The sequence below is a fragment of the Thermobia domestica genome, chromosome 3 (genome assembly GCF_964235325.1).
Source record: "Thermobia domestica chromosome 3, izTheDome1.hap1.1, whole genome shotgun sequence".
Lineage (NCBI taxonomy): Eukaryota > Metazoa > Arthropoda > Insecta > Zygentoma > Lepismatidae > Thermobia > Thermobia domestica.
In genome coordinates, this window is record NC_137456.1 from 54,617,958 (window position 1) to 54,632,635 (window position 14,678).

Genomic DNA, 14,678 nt, shown 5'->3' on the forward strand with positions numbered 1-14,678 from the left:
TGTGACACATGGTTTTCACAAGCCTCTTTTCGAACTAACTTTGCACCATTCAGGTCGTTCTGCAGAGGCCGAAACAAATGATAGCTTGACGGTACCAGGTTTTGGTTATACGCGGGATGCATTAAAATCTCCCAGCTAAGTTCTCCTAATTTCCGACTGGTCGTTAAAGATGTATGCAGCATGGTATACGACATCCTTTCTGTTGGTCAATTTCGTCCGTTTCTATTGGCTTATAGATTCACTCGCGCTAATTATTGACAAGTACAGGTCGGAGCCTATCGTTTTATCCGATGGCTGCAGCTCATGCTGCACGCGATTTTTTAAAATCATTTGTGGTCACCCGCGCCAGATGGCTCGAGTTTCTTACGTTTCAGTAGATTCACAGATGGAAATTTCGATGAAGCAAATGTTCTTGAGTAAGATAATGTGGCAGTCAAGCTCGAGCTTCTCTTTCGTCAAATGGTTTAATATTGTTTGTTATGGATATTAAGGTCATTGGAAGAGTTATGCCTGATTACAATGCTTACTGGTTTTGTTCGGCTTTTACCAGAATATCATCCACTTTTTACTGTGATTGATAGATAGCTCATGGAAGAAGCATCTTGGAGATCAAAATTTCCAGAAAGAGAGGTGAAAGAACCATTTTTTGGCTCTTGCTTCTGATAACGATCTTGCCTATAAAAGCACAAATTTCTTCACAGGCCTGCGCAGAATTTGCGCCTTTATCAAAATAAAATTGTAAAATATATCGCAGTTTTACGGAAAGATCACCCATATTCACGGCGCAATACTTTACGTTTGATTGTAAGAATTCTAATACTTCTTGGACATCAACTAGATTCAAATGTCAAATTACGTTAGCCCTGACCTGCTGCAACTCATATACCCTGAGATTTGGGACACTAGACCATTCTCGAGCGCAAAAAGCTCAATACTTTCTAGATTACCTTACAATAACTAAAAAAAGAACTTTTTATAATAATACTTTCATAGAATGCCCTAAAAAGGTTAATTTTTTGTGGGCTAAATTGATGAAGCTGGACTAAGAAATGGTGCACTGAGCGCGATTTAATGATCACATAAACTGTTTCATTCATGATACATTATTTTCCTTCTTTCACCTTTAGCTTTAAAGAAATAAAAATGGCACTAATTGCATTTCAGATCAATATTTTAGACCTCTCTCAGACGAAGACGATAGATACAAAAGTTAAAATTACATTCTGCAATTGTGAATAGTAAAATACATATGTTAAGCTTACTCAACTAGAATATTATGGTAATGAGAAATAAGGAAAACACAAAATGGATGAAATTTTGCGTGGTCATTAATGCTAATGATGCTAAACGTTAAAAGATCTCTATTTTTGTTTGCATGTTTCGAATTTTCATGTCGCGTCCAGATATACTTGAAAAAGAATTATAGCATTTATCAGGAATTATGAGCTTTATACAGCACGTTTTACTTGGAAGAAAACCCTTGATATTCTGGCAACCTTTGCCACACGATCAGAATCTCGAATGTAGCAACTGGGGAAGGGGTAGAGGGTTGGAGGGTGGAAGAAATCTCTTGAGTGGAAGCTCGACCCGGATCCATAATTCAGCTCCATTCGCGACTAGTTCTCGAGAGGAAACGCCAAGTTGAGAGACTATTTCTCTCTTCTGCACATTTACTAGCTCCGAACTGAAAATTCACCTCCTCTATATATCCACCACGAAACTTAAGAAAAGTTAAGAGTGTTGTGTAGCATAGGGGGAGAAATCCAATATTTACACTAACACTACAATTCTCAGTGAAGCAATACCTGAAAAGTGGACGCACGAAAAGTAATCTGAGTGGATATACAACGAAAAATAAGTTTCTCAATAAAATAAAAGTATCAACTTCAATTCGTTATGAAACTTTTACGCATTAGCAGAACAAGAGGCACTTCAACGTTAATTTACAGAATTTTTCGCTTCTCTTATGACGAGTGTCTCATTCTTTTTTAATTGGTTACGTTCTAATAACAAAATTTTGTTTTATCGTGTCAACGATGCAGTAAAAAAAAAAAATAAATAAATAAATAAAATAAAAATAAATAACAACTCGTTAATTAAAAAAAAACGGAAAACAAACACAGTACTTCAAAAGCCAAAGTTTTAAGTTGTGTTTCTTTATTATTTTTTTTTCCTCAGGAAGAATGATTTATTATTACGATAGATAATTTTAGAAAAATATCCTCAGAAAACAATATCTAGTTGTGAAATTACAACGAAATTTGCAATAATATCAGGGTTCAATTATACTGCCAAAGTAGGTCGAAAATAAACAATCATCATCGATGGTTAATTTTAATGAAATGAAATATTTGAATTTTACGTCCCACGATTATGCCGTATAGGCTAAAGGAGATGGCGATGATAAGAAATGAATGAAATGGTGAAGAAAGTGGAAGGAAACGGGAGAACCCATAAAAAAAACCACGCACACGGTGTTTGTCCATCACAAAACCCACTTGGCGCGAGCTGGGATCGAACTAGGGATCCTGTGCACCAGAGATGAACGCTTCACCATTAAGTCACCACAACCTGCGGTTAATTTTAATGTCACCACCATTGTATATTTGATATTTGCATTTGTCCCATAAGAACTTTTATAGATATTTGAAATAACACTTTCTTCAACATGCACGATGTGTTACACAATTTGATATCTAAAAGTTATTTTTAAACAGTGGATTGCATGGAACTTAGCTTTATCAATTGTGAACCATTTAGCATTTTGTTGTTTCTTACATTGAAAAGAACGCCGACTTACAACATAGTTGTTGTTAATTTTTATATAAAGCTCTCTTGGAAGTTCATGAACTCATATGGTTGATACGACGTGAAATAAATCTTCTTATGTAAACAACTTTGATAACCCATTGCATAAACGCAACTGAAGGTTGGTCGTATGATAAATGCGTAGCTTGTTAAGACTTACCCCAAACATTGCCCTGAGGTCGGGATCCCTGAACCGGAACGGGATGTTCGATACGTGAAGCCTCTTCGGTTGATTTTTTGCTGGTTCCGTCGTGGCTGTCGCTGCTACCGTCACCCCCGACGTCTGCGTCGCACTTTGTGACGCTGGTGTGTCAGCTTCCGGCTCGGTTTGCTGTAAAAATTGGAAAATAATCAAGTTACATAATGTAAAGCATTGAAAGAATGATGATAAATAGCATACAGGTACATAATAGAAAGTGAATGAAGTTCAGATTTCTCACTAGTTTTATTCTATATCTATCTATCTATAAAACTATAAAACTATAGATATATATTCAATAAGATTCTTCGATTCATCTAATACACGACATTTTTTCGAAAGCTGAGTGCAATTGAAGTCAATTTAGTCATAGTTGGGTATGATGTACCGTTGTTTCTGGCAAAGCAGCAGGAATCGTGCTAACTTCCAGGTACTACGAAGAAAGTATTAAGAAAGTGTAGTTGGAAACTGAAATGTACTTCTGCATTATATTTTTTAAAGTACTCCTGTTACGTACTTCCATTCTCCATCGTTAATGCTGAAATAATAATAATAATAATAATGTCCTCCTTATATGGAACATACCAATGAACTACCTCAGCCGATAGTAAGTCAAGATCAAGAAGTTTTATTCCTTTTCTAAGAATATTTATAAGATAACTCAAAGAGTAAATTCGAAAAGTATAACTTTGTCAGTATTTTCTGGCAGAAAAAACTGGTGATAGAATATTAACTATAAGTACTAGTGGGGCTTCGTGGGGACTTCGCCTCCAGACTCCCGCATTAGCTAGGCCTACGGCTTCGCACCACATATTTTAGCCGTCGCGTTCGTTCTTCTCGCGGCTAAATTATGTTTATGACATTATTTCTTCCGAAAACTTTAAAACCCTTTTCTCCTTAGAACACTCATTCAAATCAAAGCGAAGTGATAACAATCCATATCGGTTCAAGTGCTAATTGTTCAAAAATTCCTTTCAAATGATTCACCCGTTTCCCATGATGATATAGCCATCTTAGGAAAATATCAAAGAACTATGAAACACGACTTTAATTACATATTTTAAAAGTCTTAATATCATATTTCATGTTTCTAACCTTAAAAAGTTTCAAGATATGGCCATCATATTATAACAATTGCAGCCCCACTTGTTTCTTCGCTTTTAAGGGAAATATCAAAAAACAATGAAAACACGCGTCTAATTACCGGTATATCAAGTGAGTAATCCATATACTAAATTTCAAGTCTCTACCATTCCGAGATTCGGAGATATGGTAATTTTACGATAATAATTGCTACGTCTATCCCCTCACCTTCTTTGTCGAATTTCCAAAAATCTTTCTATAGTGGTATCTTACATCACAATTTCTATGGACTGTCAAAATTTCAACTTTCTAGCTTCAATGACTTGACCTGGACGTTTGTCATATATATAATTTACAGCTTGTTCAAAAAAAAAAAAAAAATGTTCAAAATAAATAAATACTCTCTTCACCATCATAGAATCTATAGGCTTTCCCCGATAAGGAAACAGATATAGAGAATCATCCACAAAGCAGCTTATTAATCTGCATACGCGCAGACCTCTCTGCCTATTAGTACCACTCCTATATATTCATATTTGGATATCCAAATTGTCACTGTGCAGTTGTAAAGTCGATTCCCCGTATGAATATACAATTTTCCGTGTTGACGAACATCTCGAGCAGTTTCTTCTAGATACTTTTTTTTGGGGGGGGGGAGGGCACTGCTCTCCAGAAGAGACCAAAATAATACGTCTATAACATAGTAATAAATAGAATATTAGCAGCAGTGTCCTCCCCCCGAAATATTTTTTTTTCTTTTAAAGAAAAACTGATCGCGAGACAACTGGAAGCTACAAGAATATCTCGAATAATCGTTATTGAAATCACGAAAAATCAAATCCGTGATAGATAATAGGTGTAAAATATATGGTCATGTGGTCACTGACAAGAACCTGTTAAGTAAAAAAAAAAAAAAAAAAAAATGAGTGTTCGTTTAGGAAAAAAAACAGATTATTGTTTAATCTTTTATTTAAGGAGTACACAAAGAGAAATAAATATTCAGATGGACTTTAAGCAAACGCGAAACGTTACTGGTAAGTGATAATCAGGCGCAGTCGGATAAAAGCGAAGCGCTGTGAGAGTGGGGACTTAACTGAATGCAATCCTGGTTTCATATGTAGTGGGATATTTCTCATGACCGCGATAATTTGAATTTGGAGCTCAACAGCAGAAAATTTGCTATCAAACAATAAACAAGATTTTCGAGATATTCTTGTACTTGAATTAAAGCCAAAACAAGCCCAAAAATAGAGTTGGAATTATCCAGTTAAAAGCGAATAGAAGTGGATACAAGTGCGTAGTACGAATTATAAGCTTTGGTTTAACATTGGATAGAAAAACTTAATTATACCTAGATATATATCTGGCCTATTAAATGTTTTGTAAACAAGTGGTACAACAATTCAATAACAGATAACGTTAATACAGCTGCACCGATGGAACTTTCATGGGCATATTAAAGCTGTAATTTATATTAATAATGAAACTCTATAAGGAAATCCATTACTAATATGGGACTAATAAATTACAACTTTAATACCCCGCCTTAATGAATGTATCGTATACACTGATTATTGTGGCAATTTTTTTTCAAACAGCATGAACCAGAGATTTATCTATCTATTAAAATGCTACAATAGCAACAAAAGCGCCTGTGCTCCAACCTATAACTTTGGATTTCAAACTTTTGATTTACGATTATTTGTGATTTAACGTTTAATGAAGACAAATATTTTAAAATGCGTGTACTTTAAATAAATCATTTAAATAGACCTTTTTCACAAAGTGTATTTTTTAAATTATTGTAGAAAGCCGTTGTATTTTAAAAAGCCTTTTCCACAATCAATGCAAATGAATCGTGCTGCCATCTTTAGAGTTCTTTTAAACTACACGTTTGTGGACGTTTGTGTTTGTGGCCAATCTTTTCGACAATGACATCTCGGAAACTACATGCTCTCGAAAGATGTTTTCACTGATCGATTGCAAATTTTATGTAGATTGTCCAGTTCTAATTGAATATTTAAAAAAAAAACTGGCAATTATTTCTTTATTACATTTTTACGGGTAAACTGGAGGTGTTGAAATTAGGAAAAAATAACTAATGCATCATATCCTATGCATTATACATTCCAACAGTACATAATTGTATATGGGGGTTGCATACCTCTCAGGTGTTTGTTTCATGGCTAAATGATAATGAAAAATGAAGGATAACCAGTTTTCCACTCTAAACTGATTCTTTATTGTTTGGAGTGTTTTGCCCAATGAACACCATATATCACTGACATTATAGGTAATTGTGTGTGTAATGTATTTGCTTATTACATACCGCATGCAAGAAAGAACACACTGATCATACAAGAATTAGAAGCTCCAACCGGAAATAAGATCAAATCTTGCAAACAGAGCGAGATATTGAAAAAAATTATCGAAGTAATCTCCCCTTTATGATACCCTTTGCCGAGTTTTATCAAGACGTCTTTCACTTGTGTGTATAAAGGGACATGTACAGATGTGAGGAATAACAAGATTCATCCTTATACGTGAGTGATGCGCTGTGTAGAGAGCGCAGGTTCAGCAAGTATAATAAAAAGTTTTCATAGCCTATGTTAAATCGAAGCTCTTAATCCGTAAGATAACAATGTTAGTACATCCGTTCTTTCACATAAAAGTCTTAAACGCTGGAGTAAAAGTGAAGGAACGCGAGGCACGACATTCCTCCCCTTCCAAAAATCTCTATGTCCTCCCTCCATTTCCTAAAGTTACATTGGGCAAAGACAGACACAGGGGGCTGTGTGACGTCATACGTCACCCTACCTTTTCAGATCTACTTCTACTCCTGTTTAAACGAAAGCGAATTTTTGAATTGAATTTTTGCAATAGACAGCTAGACCAAATACCTCTTTCGAGTTCGAAAATACGAGCCAATCTGTTAACCAGTAACTTTAACGGTGGCTATCCATGTCCTATTTAAAATATTTAATCTCCCCTAGCTTCTGTGCAACCAGCACACAAAAATGTTTGTATCATAAATATATCACATTTCTTACTGCAAATATCCCATATCCCATATGAAATCGCGTGATCCCCTTTACTGTCTTTAGAAGATTGTATATTATTATTATTATTATTATTATTATTATTATTATTATTATTATTATTATTATTATTATTTATTGGTCCTTGATCTTTCGCCATTTGTGACGTAACATTTTGATGATTTTTTTTTTTTTTTTGGAATTAAACTTTAACCTCACAAGTAATTTAAGCTACATATAGCAGTTGTAAATTGGATTTGCCTCCGCCACTGTTTCCTCCCAATTTTATGATTAAAGCCCATTTTCATCTTGATAAAAGGCAAATTGAATTACCGGATGGACCCTTCTTTCCCTTTTGCTTTACTGTTTTAAAAAACAAAGTGGCTGGATGAAAACCCTTGAGAATACAACCAAGCATAATTGTTTGCTTTTCGCAAGCATGTTACAATATTCACACAAATGAAATTTTCACGACTCTCAATCTTTTAACAAGAAGAAATGGGAAATAATTTTAACTAATAAATGTTTACCTTATTCTTTTATTTATTTCCTGCTGAAACGTTATTAAAATATAAATAATACTTTAAGATCGTAAAATATATTTACAGATAAATGAGAAACGGCAGAGGATAAGATATTGATTCTTTATTTAATTCGTTTATCTGTACACAATTTTACAATAAACTCTTTTTTTAAGTGATCATCCTGATATCTGCGTGACACAATTAAGTTCCATGGTTTAGTTTTCATTTATTATTACTATTATATTAAGGTATGAAGAAACTTAATAATTTGGCTTCATAGTGTTTTTAAACTAAGAACTGCGGTAGCATAGTCGGTAACGCGCCCATCTGCCACTTGGGAAACCTGGGTTCGATCCCCGTAGGAATAGGATTGTTTTGTTCCAGTGCATCTGAGGTTCATTCAGTCTCTCAAATGTGGACCTCGGGACCCAAAGGAAACGGAACGTAGTCCTGAGTTAATTAACGTCCATGAATGCCGAACTCAAAGTGTGCAGCCTTAAGCTTTCATGGTGTACCCTAGCAGGGGGATGACCTTTACTTTGCTCGTATTTTCAGTTTCCACATATTGCGAGCAGATAACTTCGAAATATATAATACTTTTAATTGTTATAAGTTTTATTTCACTTTTGAACAGTACAAGCCCTAACTTTTGTTTGAAGGGAGGAGCAGAGTTGAGTGCATATACATCTTGATATGCCTTTGTAACTTTCAAACTAATGGACAAATAACGCTGAAACTTTATTTGGGACATTTTTTGGCATACTCTGTGATGCCTCCGGAATAACAATGTTCCCAAACCAACACAAAGTTATGGACATTTTTTTTAAATGGCGTCAGGTTATTACACATTTCCAATACATATAATTATTAAACGAAAACTTACAATAACACATTTGTTACTTAATGTTGAAAACTAAGGACACCACAGTATCACAAACATTAAAATTTTGGAGGTTTCTACGAAATAATGACGCAAGTCATACGAACGGGGGGTGCTGTACCTACAAAGTACTTCAGTGTCTAATATTATAATATTTTGACGGATTTAGAATGAATAGGAACGAAGTAATAATTATTTAACTGAAAATTTAACTTTTTTCCAAAGTCTATTTCGAAATTCTGTTTAGATAAGTACCTCATGCAATTACATAAAAAGGTTTTCAATAGATGTGAAGATTATAATATCGTTTAACCGTTCTGAAGATATGGTAAACATTGGTAAAGTTTGCAATACTGCTTAAAATTATGTACTTACGAGGATTTTTACTTAGCACCTAGCAGAAAGTATTGTTTATAGTTATAGAAACAAAAATTTGTTTTAAGAAGTTCTCACAAATACGCCATTGTAAGCAATGTATCAGTCAACATACAGGGGTAAAAGTGATGAGAATGCGGGGTCGGCATTATCTACGATGTCCCTCCACTTCAAAAAAAAAAAAAAAAAAAAAAAAAAAAAAAAAAAAAAAAAAGGCAAAGATAGCGAACGTCGTGACGGCATGCGTTCTCCTACGTTTTTAGATCCACTTTTACCCCTGGCAATATATACCCGGAATGGTTGAGATATGTAATTGTTGCAAACGTCATTATATCTTTGTTACTGAAAATCACAAGCGTAACTGGATGTGATTCTTATCTAACACTTAAGAAATAAAGTTCTTTGAGAAAAGTAAAATTTTAGTAATTGGAATTCTGATTCTACTTGTTCGAAATACGTCATGTATTGACCGTAGTATTCCGAGGATGAGGTTCTATGGATGCATATTACCTTATTCGTCTCACTTGCGTTGTTTCATGTTGTAGAACCCCCAAAGTTCGACTGTTTTTCGATGTTTGTGATACTGTATCGTTTGCAGTACTGTATAAAAATGTGGTATTGTTAAGTTTTCGTTTTATATATAGATTTGAAATATGTAATAACGTGACGTTGTGCAATTTGAAAAAAAAAATGTATAACTATGTTAGGTTGGCAACGATGTTAATTTGATGCTACCATAGATTAGGCTTGAAGCCAGCCCAAAAATGTAGGGGGGCGGTAGAAGTTAGGAGAGCCCGATCCAACTGTATTATAGTACATTTGCAAGCCTACCGTGAAAATTTTAGCGGACCTGTAAAAATTTAGGGAGGGCTCTGCCCCCTGTGGATACGGGTCTGCCACAGATTGTCAAACAATGTCCTGTTGATATTTGCATGGTACGAAATCTCAGAGTTTTGTATCTATTAGTTTAAAGTTAAAAGGGCATATAAAGATAAATGCTCTCCTGTATAAGACAGTGATTGTGAACGCAATAATTGTTGGGGACATTCCGTCGAAAAAGGTAAACTTTTTTTTTTCTGGGCAGCCACCCTGAATGAGGTTTTCCTGAGTTTTCTTGATTCACACTAGGCAAATGCGGGGTAGTACCTAACATATAGGTCCCAGGCCGCTTCCTTCTTTCCCCAATCTTTTCTTCCTTCCCTTTCCCCGGATAGTGTGCTCGCCGAGGGACGTCATCCCGCAAAACGTGACGGGCTAAATGGCCATAGATGCCGAAAGCCCAGAAAACTAAATCCTCAATAATTGTTGGGATTCGGAAATAAACACTACTGTAAAGCTGCAAAAGTATATGTGTCACTGTGAATTTTAGTTCAAAGTACGTCAAAATTAAGCTACAGAACAGTAATTTGCTAGTAAAAACTTTAAAATACAATTTTTACAGTACACAGGGAATTTGCAGTTTGTATCGTTGACAATATGAATAAGAATTAGAACCCATATTGTCACACCAACGGGAAATGGCTTGCTACACACCATAAAGAATTTGTAGCATCCAACCAACTTTGTAATTGCGATAGTCAGCCCAAAAATAGAGGGGGAAAGGGCCCAATCCAACTATATTATAGTTCATCACCATATTATAGTTCATTTGCAAACCTATCGTGAAAAGTTTAGGGGCAGTAAAAATTTAGGGGGGCCTGGCCCCCTAGACCCCAGTGGATATGAGCCTATGCAGTGGTCCCGGCATCTCAAACAATTGGAGCAAGAACAAGCATTGTACGTAAAGTTATTCCTTCATGTAATTAAATTTATAGTTTACACAATGAATTCTATCTGGTAGACACATTGATGAGTTTCCAGCGAGAAATCTCTCTTGCCGTTATTCACATTACAAGTAATCGAAGTGCATTAAGCACCAACATTTTAGGGTAATCAAATTCTCCTTCTGCGTGCTAAATGAATCCCCTCCTGATCTAGCAATTCAACCGATTAATTTGCATTCATTTGCACTCGTTAACAATTAACTAACTGTTCCACTGAACCATGCAATACGATCGCTCATTGGGCTGGAAGTGTTCGTTAGTAGAGGTCATCCCAAAGTTCATCGACTGAGATGGATTACTTTGGATCTTTGGAAGTCAGCTTTCTATCTGTACAAAGCGACACCGATAACCTATGCAGTTGATTTTCTCTCCAGCCCTACGTCCTTTGTTATCGCGAAGTTAACCTTACGAGGACAAATTTCTTGTTTGTCGAGAGCAGCCGCTCATAAATTATAGATACAATCTTGCTTTACGGAAAATTTCACCACTAGTTATACAACAAGTAATACTCTCAGAGAATTCGAAAAGAACATTCTACGATATAAATTAATTTTTAAAAATAAAGAGTACATAGAACACAATAGTTCACGAATTACAATATTGTCAGCATGAAAATAGAGCATTTACTTTTAACAAATATCTATCTACTCAGTAGATAAATAATGCTATTTTTGCCAATGCATGGTACCGGGTTCGACTCTCGGATGAGAGCACTGAATTTTTAGTGTTGACAAAATAATTTGTGATGATGCACTTGTGGAGCTCTTTGTTTTAGGAGCTAGCAGGCTTCAGTTTAAAATGTCTCAAGTATCTACAATTGGAGCCAAAGTGCTGATATATCCACCACCATGCGAACAAGCCTGCCGACATTCATCAACTTCTGGGATATTTATATATATTTTAATGCTAATTTTGAGATCACTTTTTTTTTCGTGACCCCATGAACAGATACGTTTCAAAAATGATCCACTGCAATTCAGCGTCCGCAAATTAGTGTAAAAAACGCAATCATACAAACGTAAGTCCTTTCATTATTTGCATGAGAGGTTGACCTTTGTGTTTTTAGTTTTTTTTTCGGTGTAGATTTAGAGAAGATGCATTATCCGTGTCAAGGTAATCTTATGAAGTTCGTATTGGAATGGCACATAAACACATTAAATACAAAGCTTTTATTTTAGGGTGAAGAACCGCTGTTGGTTGCCTACCGGCTAATCACGAAGTAAAAGAAATGCGTTCTGTGACTAAATGCACACTGCAAAGTCCCTTCACAAACACTGCTATTAATGGTAACAAAAGAACAAATTATCTCGTTCGTGCGTATACCTGACCTTAAATTAGTTTTGGTGCGGTACTCTCTCAGAAACTCAGTTAACACCAGCCTCTCCTGAAATAATGGGATTTCGGAGTACGAAGTTCAGAGATTCTGTTAAGGCTATCTAAGAACAGTCTCTTTTCTACACTACGTCAACTGCAAGGAAAGCACGAAGCAACAATGAAGATCTTTATCATGATAAATTATCCAGAACACGCGAATTAACTAATTAATCTTTTATGACAAATTAAACGCAAGGAAGTTAACAGAAATAATAATAAAACAACGAACTACAAAAAAACAGAATTATATCTCGAACACAAGTACGAAACAACAAGACCAACTACAAAGAGCAAAACGTAAATAACCTGACGAAATTCTACAATACTAAAGTTAAACCTGGAAAAGTGTGATCTGAATAACTGAGAAACCTGTATTACTGGGAATCTTGTTCAACATTATTTCCATAAGTGAGATATCGGTTCAACATTATTTCTATAAGTGAGACTCGGCTCAACATTACTTCTATAAGTGAGACATCGGTTCAACATTACATCTATCAACATTACTTCTATAAGTGAGACATCGGCTATTTCAACTTACTAAGTAAGAAACTCGATAAAAGAAATACCTCTAAGCATTAAGTTCACGATTCCTTGCAATCCCGCTTTTAACTGTACTAGCGTTTTACTTTTTTTTTTTTTTTTGGTGGAAATACACCTTACTGAGTAGAATACAATTATATTTCCAATTATATTTCCTTATCGTAAACGCTCGTATGTAGTTCTCGAGAAAAAAAAAAAAAAGAAGAAAGAAAAGAATTATTGGTATTTCGAAAATGTAACAATGGATGCTGAACGAGAATTATGAAACACATTACGGTTAGACATATTGAAGTATACCGTCATCAGGCACGTAGCCAGGATTTCGTGAAGGGGGGGGGGGGGGGGTCCGTGACATGAAATACTGTGGTCATCACACCAGAGGCTCGATCATTCTAAACTATTTTACTGGAACATATATTAGTTCGTTTACCCAGGATTTCGTGACGGGGGGGGGGGAGGCATGAAACTCTGAAGGCCCAGGAGCTTGATCAATCAAAACTACTTTACTATCAACATATATAGGTTTGTTAGGACAATAAAATGAAGATATGTTGGTAAGTATTTTAATTTTTAAAAAACTGAAGAAATTTCGAGTGAAATAATGAAAAAAACGTATTGAAAAAGTTTTTACAATATTTACGTCCTTCCTCTGTTTATTCAAAAATAACAATTTTCCTTTCATTATGACCTCAACAATTATAAAAAGTGCATATTCACTATTATAAAAAATACATACTCAATACTGTCTTGTAAACTATTTTACAATATCTGCGTTTCTTTCTCTGTAGAATCAAATGTTAACATAACTTTCTTTCCACATAAATTTTTGCTTTTATTATTCCGTCAACTACTGTCGGTTCCAAATGACAGATTAAAGGAGCAGTAAAAAATTGTTCTTGAAATGTTTGATACTGCAAGGATGCGATGACAAAAAATTGTGATAAAAAATGTCCACGCTGTTACACAACGGTACTATGATTTCGGAAGCTTAAAATCTCCCTGATTAGTAGCAGAAATTCTGAGAATTCCGTAACTTTTCTTGAAATTTCAAATTCCCCGACTTCCAGGATATCTCGTTTACCTCGCCCCCATGTATTGCAAGTAATACAAATCCCCTCATAAGAAAGAGTAACCAAAAGCTTCCTGTAGATTTTATTTTTAACGCTGATCCTTCTTTTTCTCATTTCATTTTGTTTTATCCTTCCTTATTTTTTTTCATTACTGGTCTCGAAGGGGGGGGGGTCCGGACCCCCCGGACCCCCCTTGGCTACGTGCCTGCCGTTATGAAGCTTTTTATTATAACACTAACAAACAATAATACGTATGATTAATGAGATTTAGTCCAAAACTATGATAAATTCCTTCACTAAAATATAACAAAGGTCTGTTTTCTGAAAATGGGTCCTGACTGGCCGAAATAATCGCCAATTTATTTTGAAACTGTATTTTCTCAGAAAAACGATTATGAACATCCACAAACTATACATACAGGACAGGCACGAGAATTGGCGCCACAGAGCAATTCGGCATTACTACTCGAATACCTCAGATGGATCATTAATTTCCAAGCGTTCAGATTAAAGGCAGCACTTTATTTATTTATTTTCAGTTCACCCTTACTACCCAGTACGCCTCATATATAAGCCAAATGAAATTAGGAAATTTTGTAAACCAAAGATGCAAACCAACTAAAAAGAAAAAAGAAAAAAAAAAGAGGGTCTCACTACTTCCAACCACTAAAATGCAACAACCCTTAGAGGCAGGGGCTACTCCAGTCGGCTTGTGGTACTCACGACTTTGACGCGATGCGTGGTTAGCACATCGACTCCTTTCGTCACAAATGCTGGCATCCTAGACCAGAGTTCTCTATTTATTTCTTTTAAATAACTCCCCAATTTTTCTCACGACATTGAGTGGTCGCCGCAACGCTATCTTTACCCTGGTGAGCACATACGATCACCCATCTTTCCTTTGACTAGATCCGGCAGTGCTTAGCTTCGTTGATCTAACGAGAAGTTGTAGTGTTTTGTG

The 14,678-nt window shown here is 35.4% G+C and overlaps 1 protein-coding gene across 16 annotated transcripts in view; it reads right to left on the reverse strand.

The window, feature by feature from the left end:
- Rbfox1 (RNA-binding Fox protein 1) overlaps window positions 1-14,678 on the reverse strand; it is a 1,063,832-nt gene that overhangs the window by 56,583 nt on the left and 992,571 nt on the right. For all 16 annotated transcript variants that reach the window (XM_081750847.1, XM_081750844.1, XM_081750849.1 and 13 more), the window contains one exon: window positions 2,969-3,139. In XM_081750847.1, coding sequence (XP_081606973.1) covers window positions 2,969-3,139 — 171 coding nt within the window. The remainder of the gene's footprint in view (window positions 1-2,968; window positions 3,140-14,678) is intronic.